At 42.6% G+C, this 27,696-nt stretch overlaps 1 protein-coding gene across 1 annotated transcript in view; it reads right to left on the reverse strand.

The window, feature by feature from the left end:
- The window catches only part of grik3 (glutamate ionotropic receptor kainate type subunit 3), a 561,495-nt gene that overhangs the window by 167,345 nt on the left and 366,454 nt on the right, over window positions 1-27,696 (reverse strand). Inside the window, exon 11 of the mRNA XM_068011169.1 lies at window positions 20,497-20,720. Within this exon, the coding sequence (XP_067867270.1) occupies window positions 20,497-20,720 (224 nt within the window). The remainder of the gene's footprint in view (window positions 1-20,496; window positions 20,721-27,696) is intronic.

Raw genomic sequence — 27,696 nt, forward strand, 5'->3', positions numbered from 1 at the left:
CTTTCTGTGTTTCTCAAAGCTATGCTACTTGATTTATTCAATATCCACTCTCACAATTTGATGGTCCAGAATTTGCTGCCAAAATGACCCATAATTTAATGGTGCACAACGCTACTAATGTGTAAATCGCTCAAGAAATGTGAATCGCCACAAATTGCTGGACAATGTGCTCTGCTCCACCGTTAGCCTCACAAAAATGATAGCCCACTCTGTCCACGAGTTTTAAGAAATTGCTGCATTTGCATATTAGATAACAATTAAACTTGCCACAGAAATTAGGACTGCTACTTACCAGCGTAAGTGTCCTTTTAATGATGAATTTTATGTTCCTGCAATGTCACTCATAGTTGTCCAGCCCAAAATGGAAACCATTGAAACTGTGGAGTCTCATTCCTAGTTATTTATTCTTAGAGAACTTTTAATTCTTTTCTTTCTGTCTCTATTTTTCCCCTCTCTCTCTCAAATCAATCTTTATTTCCATCTTTTTGGGGCAATTTTAACCTGGAAGAGCATGTAAGTTCAAGTGTAGGGTTGGAGGTTCAATCCGACATAAATGTGAGCATATCAGGAAGCCAACTCTAACCTTCCAGCTTCTGCATTTAACCCAAACACAGTAAGCTAGATGTACACAATCCCCTAGGAAAAGGCTTGTTGCCTGTTAGCTTATGTTAATCGCTCAATCAGAGTGATACTTCAACACAATTTTAACTTTAATATCACATCCATGTGCTTCCTGGTTCTCCTGAAGCTCACCATTGAAAGCAAAGCAAGAACAAAACGCCAATTGGTGGGCTGATTAAAACTTATGGAAATATCCCAATAAATATACAGCACTCACCTGCTTTCTTACTCTTGTGAAAGTGATTGTTCACAGTACTTTTGCTGAGAATTTAATTTCTACACTTGAGGTTTTCTGAATCTCATCAGGATGGGTGACACCTTGGTTGCCTTAGAATGAACCTTGAATGGGGATCAATATGACCAGCAGCAGCAGCAGCCTGCTCTTGAGAGACTTGCAGCTGAACATCAGAGAGATAAGCAGCAGAGGGTTGAAGCTTGCACGACTCAATACTTGCGACTCAGAGTGCATAGACAGAGGCTGAGTTCCCTTGATATGTCAGAACAACGGTGCTTCAGAAGGCTTAGGTTGTCATATCAGGTGGTAGCAGACATCTGCAGCCTCCGAGAAGACCTACTCCCTGCTGGACCTGGTGGCCCACGTGTTAGTAGTGGTTCTCAAGGTTACCACCGGCCTCAACTTATTTGTTTCCGTATCTCTCCATGGCTCTAACTGAAGACATATCCAGGATCTCCCAGTTAGCTGCTCACATATGCATAAGACAAGTGACTGATTGAATGTTTCCTAGGGCCAGCAATTCTGTCAATTTCATCTGTGATGATGCCAGTCAGAATGAGCAGGCACTTGGGTTTGGGGCTCCGCTAGCTTTCTACAGGTACAGGTTGTCACCAAGTGCACACACATGACAATCCACAGATCCCCAGATCAACCAGGAGTGGCTGTGAACAAAATGATATTCCTGTAGGTGTGCATAAGGTTCCCAGCGAGCTGCCATGATGCTTTCATCCTGGGGCAGTCCAACCCTCCTGACGTCTTTGGATCTGCAACCACACTTAAGAGGTGGCTGCTGGGAGACAAGGGATACCCATTTCAAACTTGGCTGTTGATACCCATCAGAAACCTGATCAACGAAGCCCAACAGCATGTATGTGAATGCACGAAGTGTGGTGAGGTACAGGCGCAGATTGCCTTGAGGAAATATGATGTTGTGGCGATAACAGAGACCTGGCTCAAAGAAGGGCAGAACTGGGTGTTAAATATTCCTGGATACACGATGTTCAGGAAAGATAGGAAATGGAAAAAAGGGGGAGGAGTGGCAGTCTTGTTTAAGGAGTGCATTGCAGTGCTGGAGAAAAAGGCTGGCCCAGAGGGGTCGAGGACAGAATCAATTTGGCTAGAGCTAAGGAACAAAAGAGGTGTGGTTACATTGCTCGGTGTTGTCTATAGGCCATCAGCTAGTGGGAAGGACATGGAAGAACAAATTTGCAAGGAAATTACAGAAAGTTCCAAATATTATAGGGTAGTTATAATGGGGGATTTTAATTATTCAAACATAGACTGGGATAATAGTAGTGTAAAGGGCAGTGTTCCTAGACTGCGTTCAGGAAAATTTTCTGCACCAGCATGTTGCTAGTCCAGTGAGAAAGGAGACACTGCTAGACCTGTTTTTTGGGAAAGAGGTGAGCCAAGTAGATCAAGTATCAGTAGGAGAGCATTTAGGGGATAGTGATCATTGTAACATTGCATCATAATCTTTAGGCTGACTATGGAAAAAGACAAAGAGCATTCCAAGGTAAGAAAAATTAACTGGGGGAAGACCAACTTCAATAGCCTAAGAATGGAGCTGTGGTGAATAAATTGGAGTCAAAATCTGGCAGGAAAACTGGTAAAGAACAATGGGCTATCTTCAAAGAAGAGATCGTTAGGGAACAGTCAAGGTATGTTCCCTCGAAGGGGAAATCTAAGGCAAACAAATCCAGAGCTCCCTGGATGACAAAAGAGATGGAGATTAAGATAAAGAAGAGAAAGTGTGCTTATGACAGATGCCAGGAGATAATACAATTGAGAACCAGGCTGAACATAGAAGGTCCAGAGGGGAAGTGAAAAAGCAAATAAGAGAAGCAAAGAGAGAGCATGAAAAGAGACTGGCAGCTAGCATTAAAGGAAATCCCAAAGTTTTCTATAGGCATATAAGTAGTAAAACGATCGTAAAAGGATGAGTGGGGCCGATTAGGGACAAGAAAGGGGATTTACACATGGAGGCAGAGGGCATAGCTGAGGTATTAAATGAATACTTTGCATCTGTCTTTACCAAGGAAGAAGATGCAACCCAGTCAATGTTGAAAGAGGGGTTTAAAATCGATAAAGAAGAAGTATTAGATAGGCTATCTATACTTAAAGTGGATAAAACACCAGGCCCGGATGAGAGGCATCCAAGGATATTGAGGGAAGTGAGGGTGGAAATCGCAGAGGCAGTAGCCATAATTTTTCAGTCATCCTTAGACTTGGGGGTGGTGCCAGAAGACTGGAGAATTGCAAACGTTACACCCTTGTTCAAAAAAGGGTGTAAAGATACGCCCAACAACTACAAGCCAGTCAGTTTAACTTTGGTAGTGGGAAAACTTCTAGAAAAAATAATTAGGGACAAAATCAACAGCCACATGGACAAATGTGAGTTAATTAAGGATAGCCAGCATGGATTTCTTAAGGGAAAATCATGTTTAACTAACTTGCTGGAGTTTTTTGAGGAGGTAACAGAGAGGGTTGATGAGGGCAATGCTGTTGATGTGGTGTACATGGACTTTCAAAAGGCATTTGATACAGTGTCAAACAACAGACCTGCAAGCAAACTTGTAGATCATGGAATAAAAAGGACAGTAGCAACATGGATACGAAATTGGCTGAGTGACAGGAAACAAAGAGTAGTGGTTAATGGATATTTTTTGGGCTGGAGGAAGGTTTGTAGTGGAGTTCCCCAGGGATCAGTGTTGGGACCATTGCTTTTCCTGATATATATTAATGACCTAGACCTTGGTGTACAGGGCACAATTTCAAAGCTGGCAGATGATACAAAATTTGGAAGCATTGCGAACAGTGAGGAGGATAGTGTAGAACTTCAAAAGGCCATAGACAAGTTGGTGGAATGGGCAGACAGGTGGCAGATGAAGTTCAATGCAGAGAAATGTGAAGCGATTCATTTTGGTAGGAAGAACATGCAGAGACAATATAGAATAAAGGGTATAATTCTAAAGGTGGTGCAGGGGAGAGGGAATTGGTGTATATTTGCATAAGTCATTGAAGTTGGCAGGACAGGTTAATAAAGCATACAGTATCGTGGGCTTTATTAATAGAGGCATAGAGTACAAGAGCAAGGAAGTTATGTTGAACTTATATAAGACACTAGTTGGGCCTCAGCTGGAGTATTGCATCCAATTCTGGGTGCCGCACTTGAGGAAAGATGTGAGGACATTGGAGAGAGTACAGAAGAGATTCACGAGAATAGTTCCAGGGATGAGGAATTTCAGTTATGAAGATAGATTGGAGAAGTTAGGACTGTTTCCCTTGGAGAAGAGAAGACTGAGAGGTGATTTGATAGAGGTATTCAAAATCATGAGGGATCTGGACAGAGTAGATGGAGAGAAACTGCTCCCACTCATGAAATGATTGAGAACAAGAGGGCACAGATTTAAAGTATTTGGTAAGAGAAGCAAAAGTGACATGAGGAAAAAACCTTTTCACGCAGCGAGTGGTTAAGGTCTGGAATGCACTGCCTGAGAACATGGTGGAGGCACGTTCAACTGAAGAATTTGAAAGGGAATTAGACAGTTATATGAAAAGGAAGAATGTGTAGGGTTATGGGGAGAAGGCAGGGGAATGAAACTGAAGGAATTACACTTTCAGAGCGCCAGTGCGGACACGATGGGCTGAATGGCCACCTTCTGTGGTGTAATGATCCTGTGATTCTGTGACAATGAATACCATATGACCACCAGATGCATAATCCTACAAGCCATTGGAAAGCTAATGTGCTTTAGGTGGCTAGACAGATCTGGAGGCGACCTTCAGTACATACCAGCCGAGGTCTCCAGAATAGTCATGGTGATAAAGGCCTGCTACCCAATCTGAACCCGATGGGACCCGTTGACAGGTGTCGGGTTCAGGTTTCTCTTCCGGGTCTGGCTTTTGGGCTCGGGCCGCTCTGGGTCGGGCCGGGACCGGGTCGGACATACACAGTACGACCTTTTGCTCTGCTGGAAAGAAAAGGGAAGTTGAGTAATTAAATGTCAAAATTTCAAAAGCCTGCCTGAGCTGGGAGTCCGGGACGTCAAGGAGGGATACGTGCATCCGTACACCATAGACTCTGAGGTTGCGCAGTGAGCGTCTCTATGAAATCATTGCGCTCATGCTGCAGCTTCCTTCCATTTCATCCATCCAAAAGTGGTAAGTACAGTGAGTGCACTATGGGTGTAAAACAAATGCTGTCAACTGGAGAATGTGAACATTCCGGTGGTCGGGTTGTGGAAGTGAGCAGAAAGGCATGACACTATGCTTAATGGGAAATATAGCCAAGTTAGGAATAGTAGCTTTGCTGAGCTTTGATTTTAAGTGGCAGAAACCACAATGAGATAGTTAAAAGTAAAAGCTGAGAGTGTGAGATTGTGAAGATTAGCCGACACCGGTAATTGCAAAGACATCTGTTCTTTATGGCCTGATTGTGTGACTCCCTGTGGTTTGGAACAAATGGACTCCTGTGAATCAAATGATGTCCATCCCTGTGTGAGTGATAAGGAGTGCTAGGCCCCTCTTATCTTCGTGAACTGCCACTACTTGACGTAGCTGCATACTGCACGAAACACTCAGGAATGTACACCTAATAGAGATAGCAGGATGCGCCGCAATTACTTGTCACAAGGTAGAAGCAGAAATGTAGGGAGTGAGACCAGAATGTTTATTGATGATTCCTATGCTCTTGCTAATTAGCTTGCTTGTCCACTTTCTTCTATCTTGCTGGTACAAAACAATATTTTATTAGTAACAAGTATGTATTGAGAATGGAGTGTATTGTTAACCTCAGTAACAGATGTACTGCATGTCACCACGTGGGTGAAGTCGAATTGTACCGCACTGATTGGTTAAACAAGGAGGTGTAGCATGAATCTTAATGTATAAACAATAGTACCTGTATCAAAAACTTCACTTACTCTGGTGGATCCGACTGCTCCGGCGGAGTTAGTGTCGTTGTATTAGAGTAAGTCAGCCGGCTAAATGCGCAAATAAAGTAATTGATTTTACCTACACATCCGACTCGGTATATTTACTGAACCAGACTGAAGGCAAAAAGAACTCAGATTTACAGGGTCGGGCTCGAGTTGGACGCGGGTCGGGTCGGGCGCAGGAAAAAATGGAAGGACTCGGGCCGGGTCGGGCTTGGGTCCAATGTGGTCCTGTTGGGGTCAGGTCGGGTTCTTTTTCTAAATGTAAGCAAGCCTTTACATGGTGAGATGCACTCTGCACAACATTGCATGGCAGAGAGGTTTGGATCTGTAGCAGGAGCAAAGCGCAGAGCACAGATCGTCTGTGGATAATTCCGAGGAGCAGGAGGAAGATGATGAGGAAGAGGGACCTGATAAGCAATGCAGTTGCTTACATTTCTGTCCAGGATGACAGGGATCCCCTTATGAATGTAAGGTTAACTTAGATTGCACCAGTGGACCCATATGCAATGGCACTCTGTCTGCCCCCCTACCCCAATGCCCTGACAGAAAGAAGTCCTGTAAACAACCAACCATCCATCGCATATCCCACCTTGGACCAATCTATTTCTTCTGTTTCAGCAACAATCAAGTTAAAAGTCACCTTGCCACCCAACAACCAAGAATGGGCAAGACAGGAAAATGGTACAAAAGAATAACATTTGTGTGATTCTGCTAAAGAACAGAAATGTCACAGCACAACATTTTCTTATACAATCATGTACATGCCCTTGTGAAACTACAAAGCTTTACTCTTCCTTTTCTTACCACATCTACATGCTACAACCCCAGAGGTACAGGCAACCTACTCAGATCCCTGCTCGACTGCTGAGATGCTCTTGGTCAACAATCTCTGGATTCTGGAGCTTGCGAGGGCCCTGTTAAAGATTGCTCCACTTGCACTTGTTGGGGGGGCGTGATGGGTGGATGTGGGGGGGGGACAATGGATGAGAAGTGAAAGTGCTTTGAGTGTTCTTCCCACTTCCACAGCCCCTTTTGTCATCATCCTTCCCATGGGCCAGCCACTCATCACTGCTACCACTCTGCTGAAGTACACTGCAGGCAGATCAGTGTGGCCTTGTAAAGCCAAGGCTAAGGCATCTGCCATTCGATTTAAGGCAGCAGACATGTTGGCATCCAGAGCATCGGCAGCCATAGTCAAAACATCAGGGACTCATCTGATTGCAACAATTCATATTCCATGGAATTAGCCACTCTATCCATGCAAGAAGATATAATTGCAGTGCCCAATCAATCCACTCATGATTGAGGCAGATTCCTCCATTCTCTCTGTAGTTGTGGTCAGTGCACTTGGAGGCCTGTCAATACTTCACATTCTCTACTGCTCCTCAATGAGTTCATTGACACCCCCTGGGTGCAGCATCTGCATCCAGTTGAGCAGAATGTGAAGAGGGCTGCATTCTCCAATGTGGACTCTCCACAGCTGTCCCTGCCATTGCCAACTGCTCTTGCTCACTTGCTAAGTGTGAGTCACCAGATGAAAACACAATCTGTCTAACTGGACAAACTAACGTGTGAGTATCTGAGCTGATGCATGGTTTACATGAGTCCTTTGATGGTGCACCCTCACAATGAATCAGTTCTTCTGAGGATTCATTGTCCACAAGGTTCATGGACTCTTGCACATGCAAAGGCCCCGATAGAGAGAAAAGATATGAATTAGTACTGACAAGGTAAGAATGTTGAAACTCATCATTCTGAAGACGATCATATTTCACTTGCTGTTGAAATCAAGTTAACATGACTGAGTGTTGTATGACACGTAGGTCACTGATATTTAATTCTGTCACCAGGTATCTGGGAGGTCCCCATCACCCATCTCTGACAGCCAGGAACACTGGAACACCACTGACTTCCAACACTTCATCCTCTGCAGATGTTAGCTATGAGATCAGTGGATGACCACCTTTGGTTCTCTCCCTGTTCTGCTATGGGGTGGAAAGAACAGACCAATTCGTGACTGTAATGCCATGTATTCACCTGAAGGATGCAGTGCAATCGGTGTCGGTTGCCATCAGGGAGAGGCAGGAAATTGCATAATTGCATGATGGTGAGTGGCATTGGTGGATGGATAGATTGGGATGTGAAAAAATGCTTAGAAAGAGAAGGATGTTTGCAAGGTAAGTGGGTGTGAGGAGTGATGTGATGGAGGAGGCTTGACAAGGCAGAGGGGGTGATGGTAGGGTGATGCGCACAACAGGATGTAGGTGAATGTGCAACTGTACTCACCCTTCCTGATCTAGTTAGTTAATTGTAGCATTTCCTGCATTGAATCCAGGAACATGGCACAATGTTTCTGCTGCTGACCTCCTGGGCCATCTCCAGCCAAACCTTCTTTGTGGCAGCAGCAAGTTTCTTCCTCCCATTGCTCGGGAAGAATATCTATCTTCAGGTCCTCGCAGCCCACAGCAGTGCATCAAGGAGGTGTCACTGAGCATCCTGAATCCATTGTCAAAGTTCTTCCTTTCTTGCTCCCAACCCCTCCAAAGGCCATTATCAGATTGGCCTTTTAAATATTGGAGTTGAGATTGCATCATGTGGGTCCTCATCACATTCATTGACATGCAATCGACACCAAAACCAGAAGTAAAATGATAATGAGATCCCTGTGTTAAAATTCCTCAGACTGTCCAGCTGAAATTCCTTCTGGATTCTGCAAATGATATCGGATCTCCCCCCCCCCACCCATCCCTGCTCCCCTACCCCCTGTCCCACCACCCCCCCCTCCCCCCCACACAGACCGCTCTTAATACGCCTCCAAATTAATATCAGGGTCTTTATTTCTCTTTCTGTACTTGATTTGACTCTAATTCAACCAATTTCCTTCTCTGTCATTTCTGTTTCTTTCTCAATTTTTAAATCTGATTGTTTCAGGAGCTAGACTTTTGGACCTGTTGTCCACTAAGGTCCCAGATGCCATGTTGCCCTCACTGCACCATTATCAATTTGCGTTGAACAAAAATGTACATACACGTACTTAGTCTACATCATCTGGTGATACCTGAGACTACAGAAAGGGTTTTCCCACAGGCTTCGGGACCCCAATGTCGGGTCCAGATGGGGATCCCGAGTCTGTGCTTGCTGGGAGCCAGAGCGGTGGAACTAATTTTCCAGAGGAGGCCTCCTAACTGAGCACCTCCATGCTCGCCATCCAATTTAGGAGAGTGGACAGGCGAATCTGGAGAGCCAATAGGAGGTCATCCAGCACTGAAAGATTGGCAGCCACATTGCCAGAAGTGGCCGCAGCTGAAGTACATAGGGAAACACAAGGGTTCCTCCATTCCTGGTCACCATCCACAACTGGGGATTCAAGAAGGGCCAGAAGAGTTAGGGCAGTCGGCCAGGAGGGGGAAAGCACCCAACAGTAATCGGTACTGCTGCGGTTGCGGCTGTTTAGTATCGTGGTGTCTTCCCCATTGAATGGAGCCTCTAGCTCTGATGGCCCTTCCCACTTACACTAAACTGGCAGACTCTGCATGTGGGGGGAAGGAGGGAGGGTGGGCTGTTCTGCCACCAGAAAAATGGCTCCGTGGTACAGGCAGCCGATCTGGGTACCTGTCCACCCCTGGGAAAACTCCCTAGCGGCAGGAATCCATCAGGGAGCCATCACGATGCAGATCCCGACGATTTTTCTGGCCTCCAAACCCACCACCACAGGGCTGGGAAAATTCTGCTTCACAAGTGAAGAACAATGATCAGTAATTACCCTTGCCATTTGGTCAACCATAAACAGAGCCTGGTTTACTTAATCAGCTCAACTCACAGCACATACTTAAAAAAATCATGATTTAGCCAATAACAAAATGCCAAGTTCATTGTTCTTGTGTTTACTGATGTCTGAAAACAAAATCCACTCCTAAATAATTTTATTTTGAAGTTTAAAAAATCCTAAAAAGTTATGAATTGCTACAGGGATTGATTGGCTGTGTTTCCTGATAACTCCTTGTGCCGTGTATTTCAAATGTTTCCTATTCAAATGTAATCGCTTTAATAATCCCCTCTGCTTTAGTTATTTTAGTCTAATTTAAGTGTCAAGAGCAGGGGATACTCTAAATGCAAACTTCTGAAGTAACATTTCTTATTTAGAGGATTACTCCTCTGCAAACCATATGTGCTTTTGCAATTACTTTGCACATATTAAAAACTTGTCCTGGCTATTTTTTGGCTATTTATCTACTTAATTAAGTTCATCATTTAAAATCGCATCCATGAAAGGGCAAGCTATCAGCCTTTAGACAATGAGAAAGATTCACAGCTGAACTATTGCTGGCTGCATTGTGTCCAGAATACAGCGCTCACCCTCATCTCATTCAAAGCTGATTTACTTTGAAAGATGGGAATATAAAGTCACTTAACACCAGAGGAGAAACTCAGTGACCTTGAAAACACACTGACTGCTAAACTGCAAGAGGGAAGGATGATTAATTATGACTTCGGAAAATGATAATTAAATCATTTTACTAAAAGCGAAAATGGAATGTTGACAAGATGACTGTGACAGTGCCAGTCTACCAAAGTATTTTAAAAGATAATTTTATATCCCTTGGGTACTGAAAGGGGTCTTGTTCAGCATCAATCATTTCACATCTTTCAAAATATCACAAATACCTTCTCTTATTGAACATAAAGATAATATTAAGTGGCCTATCAAGATACGTTCAGGCAAAAGATAACTTGAGACAAACACTGGTAGTGATCCTTCAGTTGGGTGAAGGAACACTCACACTTTATCTAAGCACCAGTAAATGTCATCGTATGACATCTTTAACAGTAACAGAACCCTCAGTCTTCCAGTTAAGAAATGGTGCTGTACCTCAACAGCATGGATAACATCTGAATCTCCGACCTTTGAGCTCGGGAAACTGATTTCAAAGCTGGCAGAGTTAGGGAGTTCAGCTTGAATTATATCAGTTGATATCCACCATCCATTGTTACAACTAGGTGAGAAATGTGTCTCGGGCTCTTTTGCTGTCTTTACCTGGCCTTATTGTAACAGGGTTTAATTTTAAACACACTGTGTTTTGAACTCCCTCTTTGTGAATCCTTCTTCACAACTTTCCAATTATAAGGCAAAGAAATGAGCACAAACAAGCTTTCTTTGGTTTAAAGAAGAAAGATGAAATTTATTAAACATTAAACTTAAACTCTAATATGGTTTATGTCTACGGATATACAACGCACCCATGCTAGCATGCACACGCACACATGATATAAACATGCAGATATGGACAGCAAAGAGCTGAAGAAAACATAAGTAGAACAGTTTGAGGCAATATCTTGTTACTGTTTCTCGAGTTTGCTGTAGTCCTTGATTGAAGATATGGTCTTGTGTTTTGTTGGGGCCCAGTAGTCTTTTTTAAAACCTTGTTCATGTAGGAAACCTCTCTCTCTTTTAATTTCACATGTTTTCACAAGATTCAGTTCCGTGGGAAGAGATGAAGGCAGGCAGACAGGAGAGGAGATGTTCTCAGTCCATGAGCACATGGTGTTCTCTGCTTCAATTCCTTTTTTGGGAGTTCAAATTCAAAAAAAAGCTCCCAGGTTTCCCAGCAGGTTAGTCATGTAATTAGCTCCTTATATAGAACAGTCTCTTCAAAAATCCTTTGTTGGAAGTTTAAATTCTCTGCAACGGCCAATTAGTCATGTGACTAAAAATAGTCTGACCACTTCTGTGTTTTGGAGAAGCAACTGCTGGGTCCCCATTGTTTCAACATTGTCTGGTTCTATGCAAATGTCCTTCCAGTCAGGGGCTTGCAATTTTAACTTTTTGTTCATGTGGCAAAATAAATGTGCCTCAGTCTTAGCAGGTGGGGGGTTTGCATGACACCCTGGTTAACTAAAGAAGTTAAGGAAAGTATCAAACTTATGGAAAAAGCATATAATTGCGCAAAGATGATTGGTCAGAATATAAAGAACGGCAGGAAATGACTAAAAGGTTAATCAGGAGAAAGCAATTAGAGTATGAAAGGAAGCTAGCTAAATATGTAAAAATGGATAGCAAGAGTTTCAACAGGTATTTAAAAAGGAAAAGAGTAAGTAAAGTGAGTGTTGGTCCTCTAGAGAGTGAGAATGGGGAGTTAATAGTAGATAATAAAGAAATGGCGGATGAAATGAACAAATATTTTGCTTCTGTCTTCGCGGTAGAGGATACAAATAAAATTCCAGTAATAGCTGTAAATCAGGAGGTGGAAGGAAGAGAGGAACTTGGTGAAATTAGAATCACCAGGGAAGTGGTACGGAGTAAACTGATGGAGCTGCGGGCTGACAAGTCCCTGGGTCCTGATGGACTTCATCCTACGGTCTTAAAAGAGGTGGCTAATGAGGTAGTAGATATGTTGGTGTTAATTTTTCAAAATTCGCTAGACACTGGAAAGGTTCCATCAGGCTGGAAAGTAGCAAATATAACCCCTCTATTTAAGAAGTAGGGGAGGAAGAAAACCGGTAACTACAGGCTAGTTAGCTTGATGTCTGTCATGGGGAAGGTGTTAGAATTGATCATTAAGGAGGCTATAGCTGGGCACTTAGAAAAACTCAAGGTAATCAGGAATAGTCAGCATGGTTTTTGTGAAAGGGAGATCATGTTTAACCAATTTATTGGAGTTCTTTGAAGGAGTACCATGTGCTATGGATAAAGGGAAGCCCATTGACGTACTGCACTTAGATTTCCAGAAGGCATTTGACATGGTGCCACATAAAAGATTATTGCGCAAAGTAGCAACTCATGGTATAGGGGGTATCATATTAGCAGGGATAGAAGATTTGCTGGCTGGCAGAAAACAAAGAGTATGCATAAATGGATCCTTTTCTGATTGGCAGGATGTTGCGAGTGGAGTCCCACAGAGATCTGTGCTGGGGCCTCAACTTTTTACAATTTATATCAATGACTGAGATGAGGGGAGTGATGACATGGTAGCTAAATTTGCAGAGGACACAAAGATAGGTAGGAAAGTAAGCTGCGAAGAGGATATAAAGAGATTGCAGACCGATATAGATAGGTTGAGTGAGTGGGCAAAAATCTGGCAGATGGAGTATAATGTAGGAAAATGTGAAGTTGTTGATTTTTGCTGGAAGAATAAAAAAGCAGAGTATTACTTAAATGGAGATTAATTACAGAATTCTGAGGTGCAGAGGGATCTAGGTGTGCTCGTGCATGAGTCACAAAAAGTTAGTGTGCAGGTACAGCAAGTAATAAAGAAGGCAAATGGAATGCTATCCTTTATTATGAGAGGAATTGAAAATAAAAGTAAGGATGTTATGCTTCAGTTATACAGGGCATTGGTGATACCACGGCCGGAATTTTACAGTGGGCGGACGGGAGCCGGACTCCGACGTAAATGCCGGTGCCGGACCCGCTTTCGCCCAGCCTGGGGATCCATCCCGTATTTTACAGATCCCCAGGCTTTAATTGGCCAAAGGCGGGAGTTCCACCCATTTGAGGGAGGAGGTCCTGCCTCAGTGAGATGCCGGCCAATCAGCGAGCCGGCAGCTCTTAGCCTCAGCAGCGCCACCGGGAGCGGTGGCCACTGCTGGGACAGCAATCCAGCCGACCAAGAAGGATACCAAGCAGCCGGGACTGAAGGTAAGTTTGGGTTGCCTCACCAGGGGAATCGGTCGTGACCTGGTGAGGTTAGAGTGGTTGTTTGGGGGGAGGGGGGACGTCTTGGATCCCGGGGTTGGGTTGGGAGGCAGGGGCGGCCCTCAATCAGGCACTCTGATTGCCAGGCCTCCTCCCGGGGTGCGGAAAGGCCGGCAGCTACAGTTGGGTGGCCTTTCAGGTCCCCGGCACACCTGCTTGCCACGGGTAAAATAACCGTGGAGGTGGGCGAGGCCCTTGGGCTTGATTGGCCTTGGGCAGGCGGGTGGGCCGCTTCTCACCCCCTGCCCCCCCCCCGCCGGACCTCCGTAAACTTGGTCGGAGGTGGAATCGGGGCAGTTAGGCCTCCCGAAGCCTGCCGCTCAATAATACGCCGCCCCCACGCCACCATCCGACCCGCTGGGGCGGCGTAGAATTCCGGCCCACATCTCAAATACTGTGTGTAGTTTTGGTCTCCTTATTTAAAGGAAGGATGTAATTGTGTTGGAAGCAGTTCAGAGGAGGTTTACTAGATTGATACCTGGAATGAGTGGGTTGTCTTATGAGGAAAGGTTGGACAGACTGGATTTGTTTTCACTGGTGTTTAGAAGAGTGAGGGGAGACATGATTGAAGTATATAAGATTCTGAATGGTCTTGGCAAGGTGAATGTGGAGAGGATGTTTACCCTTGTGGATGAGTCCAGAACTAGAGGGCACTGTTTTAAAATTAGGGGTTGCCCTTTTAGGATAGAGATGAGGAGAATTTGTTTTTTCTCAGAGGGTTGTGCAACTTTGGAACTCTATGCCTCAGAAGGTGGTGGAGGCGGGGACATTGAATATTTTTAAGGCGGAGGTAGATAAATTCTTGTTAAGCAAGGGAATCAACGGTTATCGTAGTCCATGGAAGTATGGAATTTGAGACACAAACAGATCAGTCATGATTTTATTGAATGGCGGACCAGGCTAGAGGGGCTGAATGTCTACTTCTGTTCCTAATTCGTATGTTCATATGTAAATGTTGGTGAGTCTCCCTTTGTGCTCATTTATATTTTTGGGTTTAAAATATAAAATTGCCCCAATAATTAATAAAAGTTGATTACTCCAGTTCTTCAAGGATTGAACGCGGAGTGGTTAGCACCGCAGCCTCACAGCTCCAGTGACCCAGGTTCAGTTCTGGGTACTGCCTGCACGGAGTTTGCAAGTTCTCCCTGCGGCCGTGTGGGTTTCCACTGGGTGCTCCGGTTTCCTCCCATGGCCAAAGACTTGCAGGTTGATAAGTAAATTGGCCATTGTAAATTGTCCCTAGTGTAGATAGGTGGTAGGAGAATGGTGGGAATATGGGGTTAATGTAGGATTTGTTTAAATGGGTGGTTGTTGGTCAGCACAGACTCGGTGGGCCAAAGGACCTGTTTCAGTGCTGTATCTCTAAATATAAAATAAATAGATTGGTATGAGTAAAGTTAACAGTTAAGGAACTTTATGAGCATTACACAATTGAGGAGGAATTTTTCCTTTAAAAACAATCTTCTGCCGCAGCCCAGTATCTAACATACTTCTCCAGCAATTTTTCAGCATTCCTTTAGGATATTAGAAGCTTCCTACATACCAAAGATCATGAGTTATAACAACCTTTTGCACAAGTCAGACCCAAAGTCAGTAGTCCAGTTATGTGGAAGTAGCCCCCTGTGATGTGATACATTAGAAGGGAGATAAGATGGTCTTGAGCTGGTGTTGCAGCAGAGGCAAAAAGAACTATAGGCCTGGTGACATGAAATTATAAAACTGATTTTTATATCGAGTTCAAGCTGAACTCCACTTCAGGCCTACCGGTGCCTTGATGTTACGTCCAGAATTTTTCCGGCCCATTAGCCATGGGCTCGGAGGCAGGAAGACTGGCAAAATGCAGAGGAAGGCATTGGGAGGGGAGCCTGACGTCTTCTTGCTGCCATATATCACCAGCGGTGGGAAGGTTGGCATCTCAGCCACCCACCAGGCAGCCAATTGAACCATTTAATTGGCTAATTAAGGGCCATTTCCCATCTCTGCGGGCATTTTGCCTGTATCGGGAGGACCCACTGCCACTTGGGGAGACCATCTAGTGAAACCTGGAGGCTTCCCAGCAGTCTTTTGGGGGTGGAGGGGCCTCCTATAGAGGTACTTAATTGTCTATGGAGGAGCCCCCCAGCAGCAAGGACTGCCCTCGCAGTAAAGGCACCACTGGTACTTCACAACCCTGCCCCCACTCCTAATCACCAGGGCCTGGCTGCCAGGCCCCAGCCTCCCTCAACCTACCTAAACTCTCTGAGAGCGACCCGCCAGTCACCCTCACCCTGGAGTTGGAGCATCAGCAATGACCATGGCCAGCAGTGGAGCTGCTGAGGCTGCCGACCCTCTGATTGGGGCTGTGGTCCTTCATTGGACAGCAGCCCCCGTGGCAGCACTGCCACCGGCAATATGCTACCCCGGGTCCAGCTGCCTGTGATGCCCTCGGGACTTGAGTGAAGTTTAGCCTAGTTTAATATAAGGTATAAGGCAAAGACAGAGAGAGACAAAGATTGCAGTAGCTGAGCATAAAGACTTTTTTTTATTCTGTCTGTTTCACTTTCTCTTTGCTGGCATGTGTGTTCTACAGCAGCCTCTAGAGTATACAATGCACAATGCAATTGTAATTTCAAAACACTATAACACTACACTGCCTGCCAAAGCAGGGTCACCTCCTGCTTTCAGCCCCGGCAGCGTGACCCATTAGTAATCAACAAAATTCAGGCCAATGTCTTTTTTTAACAACATGAATGTTTAACATGTTTTGTTGATATTTTAATGAAGGCGCTGGCCCATTTAAAATGGGCCAAGGCTTCTATTGAACTAGCACACAGAAGGTTGTCATATGGTTGCAATAAGCATTCAGAAATGAATATTCAAATTGCATAATTTCAAAACAATGGTTTGTCCAGTTCTGCAATGGGGAGTTTTAAAAGCCCTATGATGACTATGAATGACCAAAGCTTCCCAAAGGGTGATGAGAAAGTTTAATATAATCAGTTGGTGGAATAAAATTGTTGAGCAGAGAATTTTAACATTCCCTTCGAGGTAATCCTTGTTGTCGTAAACTAAACCAGAAGAATTTTTATTCCTCCAGCCAAATCCCAGAGGGGAAAGGCTCTAACCCCTGCATCACCCAATCAAAGCTTCTTTTAGTTAAAAGCCACCTAACCAAGCATACAAAAAATAGACTATTGGAACCCATAATATTAACATCAAGCCATACTTGTAATTAATTTTGATTAACTAATTTGGATTTGGATATTTTTCTGATCTGTCCTTTTATGTGCTTTTGTCTTTGATTGTCGGAGAGGCACTACCACAATCTAATTACAGTCGATGCTGTGAGTCAGTTTTGTCATCTGCCTTATTACCACTATCTGTGTCTAAGTATTAAATTACACACAGATAAGACCCTATCGGACCCTGGCAGAGACAGTTAATAATGTCAGCAGGAAGAGGGAATCCAAATGAAGCTGGGGGTTGTTTTGATTCTTAATACTTTGATCATTGGTATATTAAAATAACATGTTTGTGATAAACTTTTTAAGAGGAATGATTGACTGGTAGCACAGCTCTTCTACATTAGAAGTACGTCAGTATGAAGGGTGAGACTCCAATCATCCAAGATCAGTCAACACAGGCCGTAGTGATGATAACTATTAATCCTGAGACCACCTGGGATGTCTTGAGGATTGGAAGGAATAGTGGTAGATTGAATAAGTTAAAATCACATTGGTGTTTTACATTCTGTACCTCGTCTACAATTAATTAAAGTGATAATTAGGGCTCCCTCAACAACTTGGTTAGTAAATGTCATTGAGCCGGAGACCTGCAAATTATGAAGGTCACATGGCCCGTGCTGAACTAGTTGCTTTCTATCAGCTTGGCACTGTGAGGGAATAATTATTTTTGCCTGCAGAAGGGAAGGGGAAAAAAGATCACTAAGTTTCCAATCCTCGATTACTGATCTACTGAAAAATATCTGTGTTTGTGTGGATGTCAGGTGAGGACTGGATTATGCTTGGACCATAGTTTCCCCCCGCCAACCCCTGCAATCCCTCCACAACTAGGCTCACATAAAAAGAAGGACTACTTGGGTGAGACGCAGTAGGACATTTGATGCTCATTAAACCCCTACCCCAATATGAATCAATGTCTAATCAAGAGGATGGCACAAGGAAAATCCAAAGGGCAATTTTACCCCTGCCTGTTCAGTGAAAGCCTATTAGGCAGGCAGTTAAACGTACCTGTGGGACTTGGTTTTGGTTGTTTACTGCTGTCTCATGCACCCACTGTAGCCCAATCATCTCTTGGTATGTCTTAAATTGGGAGCACAACACTGATCCACTCCCACTGCCATTGCCCCAACCAGTCCAGTCTCCCACATGCTGTGTTATCACTCACCATACCCCTACAGTCATTGTTGCTTTTTCCTTGAATTCTACAATCTAGCAGTGTCCAATCAGAAAGTAAAAAGGAACTCTATGCAAACACAATGTAAACATAAACACTTTTCATTGTACTTTTTATTGTATTGGAGCTATTTTCATTAGAACAGAGAAGATTATGAGGTAATTTATTTGAGTGTTTAAAATTATGAAGGCATGGGGAAAAGTAATAAAACAGAGTTATTGTGTGATCTAGAACAAAGGGACATAAATATAAATGTGAAAAATTTCCGACAGAGGGCAGGAGAAACTTTTGTTAGACAGTTGGCTAAAATGATGTGAACTGCATGACTAGACTCAGTGGCTGCAGCAGAGACCATGTCAATGTTTATGAAAAGGTTAAATAGGTAGAAAGAGTAATAAATAGATACAGGAACAGGATGCGCACATGAGATTTTGCTTGCTGCTTGCATGGAGAGTAAACACCAACATGGATTGGCTAGATTGAATGTGTGTTGCAATTTCGAAGGGAAAGTCACAGACTAAAAAGCTCTGCATTATTGAGGAAAATCAAATCCTCTGACCTAACTTCAGATAAAAAACATACCCCAAAATAGACTCAATCAGTAACTCTTTTCTGAAAGAACTTGATGGGTCCTACAAGTTGTTGATGACCACTTAAACTTACCTACAATCTGAGTTTGCTGAGAGTGTCTAATTCCTGTTTGACAGTTCAGACAGCTGATAATTTCATTGAGACATCCATGGCCTAATATGTGACACTGTAGACTGATAACTAGTTTCACTTAGTGAACAGATGCTGGTATATTAGAAACCACATCTACCATGTGTTCCTAAGTAATCGTGTTCACTGCAAAATTTAACATGGTGAGCATTGCTGTCAAACACAGTGAGGGAAAGGAAAAACTATTCCGGGTATCTTCTCCAATAAAGAATGCCGAAATATATAGATTATAATCTGGCTTTCCTCGGCACGTTGATTTGATTCAATCTTCAGTGATTTTATTATTTGGGCATATATAAAGCCAGTTTATGAGTTTTCTAAGACCATCATGGAATACAGAAATGCCTGTCCCTGAAGGAGACAATAGAAACATAATACCATCTGCACTGTTGAGAATTGGATGTAAACCTTTATTTCACCACCCCATCCCCAATTTACCATTCCCAGCTTTCTTGATCAGTCACCAGCAGGTAAAATCCACATCTGATCATTCTATTAAGACCACAGTAATCCCAGGAATCAACTTATGGGCTGTATTTTATGAGGCTGGGGTTACAAAGCATATTAGATACAAATAATGCTCACACAGCTGAGGCCAATTGGTTACCTTTGAAGCGAGTTGACTAATTATGCTAATTCAAGACGGACTATTTGGGCCCTATCATTACAAACAACTAGTCTATCAAAAACCACTGTCAATGCAATAAAAGTTAATTAGGTTAGGACACGGGTCTGCAACCTGTGGCTTTAGAGCCGCCTGTGGCTCATTAACATCTCATTTGCGACTCCCAATCTTTTCCAGTTGGATCGCATTAACAGGAAAAAAGCCTAAAATAATTAAGTCAAGAAAAGTAAGAGCCGTGTTTTAATTGTGGGGATAAAAGGCTAATCATTATGCTGCACTGTACAATTTCAAATGATTATTTTAATGAAAAACATGGTCGTTCTCTAAATAAACCTGGTCGAGTGGTATAGCTACACCATGGTTATCGATAATGCTTTTGAATCGAGGAACAGGTTTTATGGTTGCAACCATTTCTAATATAGCTGAGATGATAAATTATTCTCAATGTGCTATTAGAAGCTTTTTTAAAATCACAAAAATCAATAGCCGAAAAAAAAATGTCTTAATGCTACGCATATTAAGTTAAAGTTTGTTTTAAAGATCACTTTTCTGACAATTAGAGTAACAAAAAGTCAAAAAGGCGATAATTCAGAGTTAGGTCTATTTTAATTTACATTTTTTTTCTATTGATGCACGAGTTCAACACATGCATTTTATTTTTTTAGGTATACATCATGAGCGACTCGTGGCAATTTACCCAAGTATTAGGTTTAGAAATGCAGAATTTACAGCTTGCGGCTCTCAATAGCTTTTATTTCAGGCAATTTTTCTTAAAAAAAGGTTCTTCAGGTAAAAATAAGGTTGCAGGCCCCTGGGTTAGGAGGAGGCTCGTGTGGAGCATAAGTGCGAGCATAATCCTGATGGGCCAAATGGCCTGTTTCTGTGCTGTAAATTCTATGTTTTCCTATGCAATTACACCACAAGTGATCAAATGCCCCAATGTCTCCCTAAATTGAACGACAGGAACTGTCTGATCCTCCAAGCAATTAAGAAAAACAATGAAACGAGGTACTTAGACCAACCTTTGTTTTCCTATTTTCAAAAGTATGTCCTGTGAGACTTCTAATGCAGCCATAAAATCATACTTCCACTCCATTAATTCTTTATTTTATGATGAAATTGAGGAGCAGCAATTTTCATCCACGAAGTCAATTATGCTTTTGTACAGATTTTATGTTATATATATTATTGATATCTAAAAAAAAAATATGGTAAAGTGAGGATAGAACAGTCACAATGACACGAGTTGCTATCATCCATATCTTACCTGGCTATGACGAACAGCACACAACTGACACCAAGGTATGCCAATAAGATGTACATCCAAATATCCGGAGAGAGAGGATTGAGGAAGGAGAAGACGCCAGCATTTGTTCCATTTGACTTTCGGTACAAAATACTGATTCCCAGTGTCATGAAAGGCTTAGAAAAGTCAATGACCTTCTCACGGGCATAGGTGATGGTCAATGGAGCAACAGCGAGGTCAGCTTTCTGTTGGGAGAAACATTTTTTAAACAAATTTTTAAATTACAGTTCAATAGAAAGTGCATGGATGAATGAAAATGCTGAAGAACATCATTAAATGACCGTAGCCACATGTGTTATGAGTTTGTCAGGATCGCATTTTATTTATTGTAATAAAAAGCTTCTATTGTTTGTCTGTACACTGTTGTTGGGTTTGATGGTAGTAATTTCACAACCTGTCCCTACATAGCACCTTTAATGTAGTAAAACAGGAGAGTTGTAAAACAAAATTTGACAAGAAGTCCCATAAGGAGATATGAGGTAGGTTTTGAGGAGCGTCTTAAAGGAGGAAAGAGAGGAAGAGAGGCAGAGAGTTTTAAGGAGGGAATTCCAGAGCTTAAGGCCTAGGCAGCTGAAGGCATGGCTACCAGTAGTGGAGCAATTAAAATTGGGGATGCTCAAGGGGCCAGAATCAGAGGAGAGCAGATATCTCGGAAGGTTGTAGGGCTGAAATAGATTGGAGAGCAAGGAAAGGACGCCATGGGATTTGAAAACATGGATGACAGTTTTAAAATTGAGGCATTGCTTAACTGGGAGCTAATGTAGTTCAACAAGCACAGGGTAATAGGTGCAAGCTGGGACCCCTCGGCAGAGTTCGGATGATGTCAATTGACAAAGGGTAAACATGGGAGGCTGGCCAGGACAGCATCGGAATAGTCATGTAGAGAGGTAACAAAGGCACAGATGAGGGTTTCAGCAGCACATGGAGCTGAGGCAGGGAAGGAGTTGGGCGATGCTATGGAGGTATTAATAGGCAGTCTTAGTGATGGTGCGCATGTGAGATCAGAAACTCACTTCTGGGTCAAATATGACACCAAGGCTGCAAACAGTCTGGTTCAGCCTCAGACAGTTGCCAGGGAGAGGAATGGAGTTGGTGGCTAGGAAACAGAGTTTTTGGTGGGGACTGCAGACAATGGCTTCAGTCTTCCCAATAATTAGTTAGAAATTTCTGCTCCTCCATATTACTGGATGGTGGACAAGCAATCTGACAATTTAAGAGACAGTGGAGGAGTTGAGGGAAGTGGTAGAGAGGTAGAGATGGGTGTCATCAACATACATGTGCAAATTGACACTGTCTTTTTGGATGATGTCACCAAAGGGCAGCATGCAGATGAGAAATGGGAGGGGGCCAAGGATAGATCCTTGGGGGATACAGAGGTAACAGTGCAGGAGTGGGATGAGAAGCCATTGCAGGTGAGCTATGATTGTATAGTTAAGGATAGAACCAGGTGAGAGCAGTCCCAGCTGGATAATGGTGGAGAGGAGTTAGAGGAAGATTGTATCGTCAATCATGTCATAGGCAGCAGACAGGTCGAGAAGGATGAGGTGGGATAGTTTAATATATGTATGTAATAGAAGTATACCATCAACAAGGTAACAGAGAGATGAACATAAAATATAAATCAGAGCCCCGATGCAGTGAACATTGCAGGGTATAGATGAAGATCTGGATCCACACCTCAGAGGTGGACCCACTGGACACTGCAGATTGATAACGGGACAATCTCTACTCTCTTGAAGGAAAGTCTGCAAGATATGAGCAGACATTATCACCCGCCTTGAATGAAAGAGAATTTTGCATGAAGGATCCAGCATCTCCCTCCTCCATTCACACAATAAGAGCCCTCTATTCCAGATTCAAAATGATTAAAGCACCAGTTATTATTAAATATTAAGTTGATCTCCTGTGGCATTGCTAAACAATTGTGCTCATCTCTTCCTGTTACTGTCTCTCTGCTTTTCTCCCACTCTCTATTTCTTTCTATCCAGTAATCTCTCTTTATCTCTCGTACACTTTCTTTTGTCTCTCTCTCGCTCTCTTCAAATCTTTTCATTACTCTTTTTGTAAGTCTTTCCTAACCGCTGCCGTTTCTTTGCGTACCTTTCACACAGCATTCCTTTCACAGATTTCTTTTCCCTCTCTCTCTCCATGTGACTCACTCTCTCACTCAGCTGTTCAGTACATTTGTCTTATAGTCTTGCTTGTTCATATTTCAGTATGACATTAGCAATTTTTTTTTCAAAACTAATCAGCAGCTCTCACTATTAAAATCCAGATGTCACAAGTCCACAGGCATGCATAAAGTCAAAATACCAATATGCAAAAATTGAGGGAATGGTTTGGACTGCTTCTCGAGATTATTTTCTTTGAGGGGGAAAAAATCAGTTTGAATTATTTTGAAGTTAATATTGTTGAACATGAAATGATATGTAGTAATACTATTATAAGTTCAATCACCATCATAGTGAGTATTATTAGGTGTTACATAGAATCATGGAAAGTTTAAGGCACAGAAAGAGGCCACTTGACCCATCGTGTCTCTGCCAGCTAAAAAACAATCCACCTATTCTAATCCCACTTTACAGCATTTGGTCCGTACACCTGCAGATTACGGCACTTGGGGTGCATATCCAGACTCTTTTTAAATGAGTTGAGGGTTTCTGCCTCAACTACCCTTTCATGCAGTGAGTTCCAGACCCCCACCACCCTCTGGGTGAAAAAGTTTTTCTTCATCTCCCCTCTAATTTTTCTACCAATCACTTTAAATCTATGCCCCCTCATCACTGACCTCTCTGCTAAGGTGAATAGACCTTTCACATCATTCTATCCAGACCCCTCAACATTTTGTACATTTCAATCAGATCTTCAATCAGCCTTCTCTGTTCCAAGGAGAACAGCCCCAGCCTATCCAATCTTTCCTTATATTTACAGTTTTACAGTCCTGGCAACATTCTCATAAATATTCTCTGTACCCTCTCTAGTGCAATTACATCCTTTCTGTAATGAGGTGACCAGAACTGCATATAGGACTCAAGTTGTGGCCTAACCAATGAGTTATACAGTTCCAGCATAACCTCCCTGTTCTTATATGTTATACCTCGGCTAATAATGGAAAGGATTCCATATGTCTTCTTAACTACCTTATCAACCTGTCCTGCTACCTTCAGGGATCTGTGGACATTCATTCTAAGGTCCCTCACTTCCTCTACACTTCTCAGTATTTTCCCATTAACTGTGTATTCCTTTGCCTTGTTTGACCTCCCCAAATGCATCACCTCACACTTCTCCAGGTTGAATTCCATTTACCACTTTTCTGCCCATCTGACCAGACCATCGATATCTTCCTGCAATCTACAGCCATCCTGCTCGCTATCTACCACACGGCCAATCTTTGTGTTATCTGCAAACTTCTTGTTCATGCCCCCTACATTTACGTCCAAATCATAATATATACCACAAAAAGCAGGGGACCCAGTACTGAGCCCTGCAGAACGCCACTGGAAACAGCCCTCCAGTCGCAAAAACACCTGTCAACAATTACCCTTTGCTTCCTGCCACCGAGCCAATTTTGTATCCACCTTACTGCATTTCCCTGGATCCCATGGGATTTAATTTTTTTTTTCATCAGTCTGCTCTGAGGGACTTTGACAAAAGCCTTGCTAAAAGCTATGTAGACGACACCAACTGCATTACCCTCATCTATCTTCCTTGTTACTTCTTCAAAAAATTTGATCAAGTTGGTCAAACAAGATCTTCCCTTAACAAGTCCATGCTGACTATCCTTGATTAACCTGTGCCTTTCTAAGTGATAGTTTATCCTGTCTGTCAGAATAGATTCCAATAATTTGCCCACTACTGCGGTTCGAGTGACTGGCCTGTAATTATTCAGTCTATCCCTTGCTCCCTTTGTAAACAGAGGTACAACGTTGGCAGTTCTCCAGTCCTCCAGCACCACAGCTGTATCCAGTGAGGAATGGAAAATGATGGTCAGACTTTCTGCTATTTCCTCTCTTACTTCTTTTCACAGCCTAGGGTACATTTCATCTGGCCCTGGTGATTTATCAACTTTCCAGCATGCTAATCCCATTAATACTTCCTCCCTCCCTATGTTTATCACATCCAATACTTCACAGTTCTCCTCCTTAACTACAATATCTGCATTGTCCCCCTCTTTTGTGAAGACAGATACAAAGTATTCATTAAGAACAGTACCAATATCTTCTGCCCCTACACATAGGTTACCTTTTTGGTTTTTTATAGGCCCAACGCTCTCCTTCGTTATCCTCTTACTCTTAATGTATTGAAAACATCTTTGGGTTCACCTTGATTTTGCTTGCCAATATTCTTTCATGCCCTCTCTTTACTTTCCTAATTTCCTTTTGATTTCACCCCTTCACTTTCTATTTGTCTCTCGGCTTTCTGTAGTATTGAGTTCTCGGTGTCAGACATAAGCTTTCCTTGTCTGCCTTATCTTACCCTGTAAGCTCCTTGACATCCATGGGACTTTGCCGTCTCACCCTTTTCCTTTGTGGGAACATGTTTACTCTGAACCTCTTGAATCTTCCCTTTGCCTCCCACTGCTCTGACACTGATTTACCTTCAAGCAGCTGTTTCTAGTCCACTTTCATTAAATCACTCCTCAGTTTAGTAAAATTGGCCTTGCCTCAATTGAAAACTCGAACTCCTGTTCTATCTCTGTCCTTTTCCATAATTATGTTAAAACTGACTGAATTATGATCACTACCACCAAAATACTCTCCCACTGCCATTCCTTCCACCTGCCCATCTTCATTTCCTAAATCAAAGTCTAAAACTGTGCCTTCTCTTGTTGGACTGGTCAATAATGTTCTCCTGAATGCATCTCAAGAATTCTGCTCCCTCAATCCTTTCACACTGAAACTATCCCGATTAATATTGAGGTAGTTATAATCTCCTACTATTACTGCTTTATTGTTTTTGCACTTCTCAGAGATTTGCCTACATATCTGCTCTTTTATCTCCCTCTGACTGTTTGGGGGTCTATAGTACACACATATACTCATATGTATTTATTGTATTTTTCGATAGGAAAGATAGTGCCGTCTTCTTAAACCATGATGCTTCCCTTTTAACCAGCCAAATTAACTGAGATTAAGCCTATTTTAATATTGCTTTACAATTATCTAAGTTAATTTTTTGACTTTTTGTTAATACATTTTTCTTTCTCAATTACCCTTTTCTACATAGATTTTTTTTTCAATTTTTTAATGCTGCCTTTCGCACTACTGGCAAACCTAAGAATTTGGGATTATTGTTTCATACGGTTCAGTTCTGAAAATATACTTTGGACCTGATTAATTTATACTCATTTTCCCTCTTCCCCATTAATTATTTCATCTTCTGTAATTGTTATTCTATTCCTTTCCTTGTAGCCTGTGGATCTCTTCTGCGAGTGTTATGACTTTGTAATGCTGCAGTGTCTCCATGGAATGCACCATTAACTCACTCTGAATCAATCAGTTCTGTACGCTGAGACTCCCTCATGTCCCACCGAGTGCAGCTGTCAGTCTCATTTCTCTTTTTCTCACTCCTCCCCTCCTCTCTCCCACATCTCTTTTTCGCACTTCTCTCTCTTTTTATCTTCCCCACTTCCCTCAGCTCAAGGGACACTAACATCTCAATAATATTTCTCATTGTTGAAGGGTGGAAAATTATGACTGATGCATCCACAACTTCCTCACTGTTAATGTGCTCTGATGGGCCGTGTTGGGCTCTGCCTGGGAAAGGGTCAGAAAATGATTGTGACATTTTTTACAGAACACAAACTATTACTGCACAATTATCAGTTCTGCTGCTATCTGCCCTTACACAGTGACAGGATCATGGAATTTGTCAGAATCAGCTTAAGTGACAGGAGTTTCAATATTTGCATTGTGTCCATCAAGCCAGAGGGAATGGCAACTCTTTCACTGGGATGGTCCAGGTTCAGCTTCAATGATCTTCTCTTGACCCAAGTAACTAGGTCACAATTCCCAATGCTAATGAAATAAATACTTACCTTTCACACTGAATGTCTTTGCATTTGTTGCAATAGTTATATATTTCACTGACACAGTGCAGAAAACATTACTGACTGTACTTTCTGAATCTGTCACTGATGAATATAAATCAATATAGTTTTGAAGAAAATGATGACAGTTGCCTGTTTATGAAGTCACCATGTGATCTGGTTGTTGAATATATGCAGTAAATTCATTCTGAAACAATTAATAATGTATCGATGGGCAAACAGATCAGTTTCTTCAGCTGTTATCCACTGTATCAGAAACATGTTTTTTCAAATTATTTGTGTTGTACATATTCTTTTCAAACCTAACGTTTCTCCCTGTCCCCCCCCAGGATATGGTTTTCATTTGGTACCTGATTCCGCATGTAATTGCTGAACAGTGGTCCAAAATAGTGAGGTCATGACAACCAACAGACCCCCTCCACCAATACCTCCACACCAGTAAATAGACAAGTCTGTGCATTTGGGAAAGCCCAAGAGTTTTAGCACCTGTTTGAAAGATTTCTGGAGCCAGGTTTAATCTGCAATGGTTGGATACCATCTAGAAGATCCAACTGTGTCTATGTTGTGGAGTAAGCAGAGCTGAGGTGATTAATGACACTCATGCCAAACACAGACTGAAAATGATGAAAAGGTCTTGCATCTTGCCATAATGTGTCTAGCCAGAAGGCATTTTAGACATTTATGGTGCCAATTTGCTGAAGAGAATGCACAGGACTGGACATTTTGATTGAAGATACAATCAAATAACCAACTTAGAAAAAAATAAAGTGCGCTGCTGCACTGAACTGATTTCTGAAGTAAAAGTCGTGTGTTTTTCCTGAGGTCATAATCTGACAGATAAGAGTATATGGGGCGTATTTCTCCAAGCTAGGAAAAATTGAACTGAAGCTTCAGGGGAATGTTTAACCTTGTAAAATTCTGAATGAGCTCAACAGGGCAAAGGTAGAGAGGCTGTTTTCCTGCCTGGTAAGGCCAGAACCAGGGGTCAGAATAAGAGATTGGCTGTTCAGGACTGAAATGAGGAGAAATGTTTTCACTCAGAGGGTTGTGAATCTATCCCAGAGGACTGTGGCTGTTCAGTTTTTGAGTATATTCAAGACTGGGATCAATGG

This window comes from Heterodontus francisci, chromosome 31, assembly GCF_036365525.1.
Source record: "Heterodontus francisci isolate sHetFra1 chromosome 31, sHetFra1.hap1, whole genome shotgun sequence".
Lineage (NCBI taxonomy): Eukaryota > Metazoa > Chordata > Chondrichthyes > Heterodontiformes > Heterodontidae > Heterodontus > Heterodontus francisci.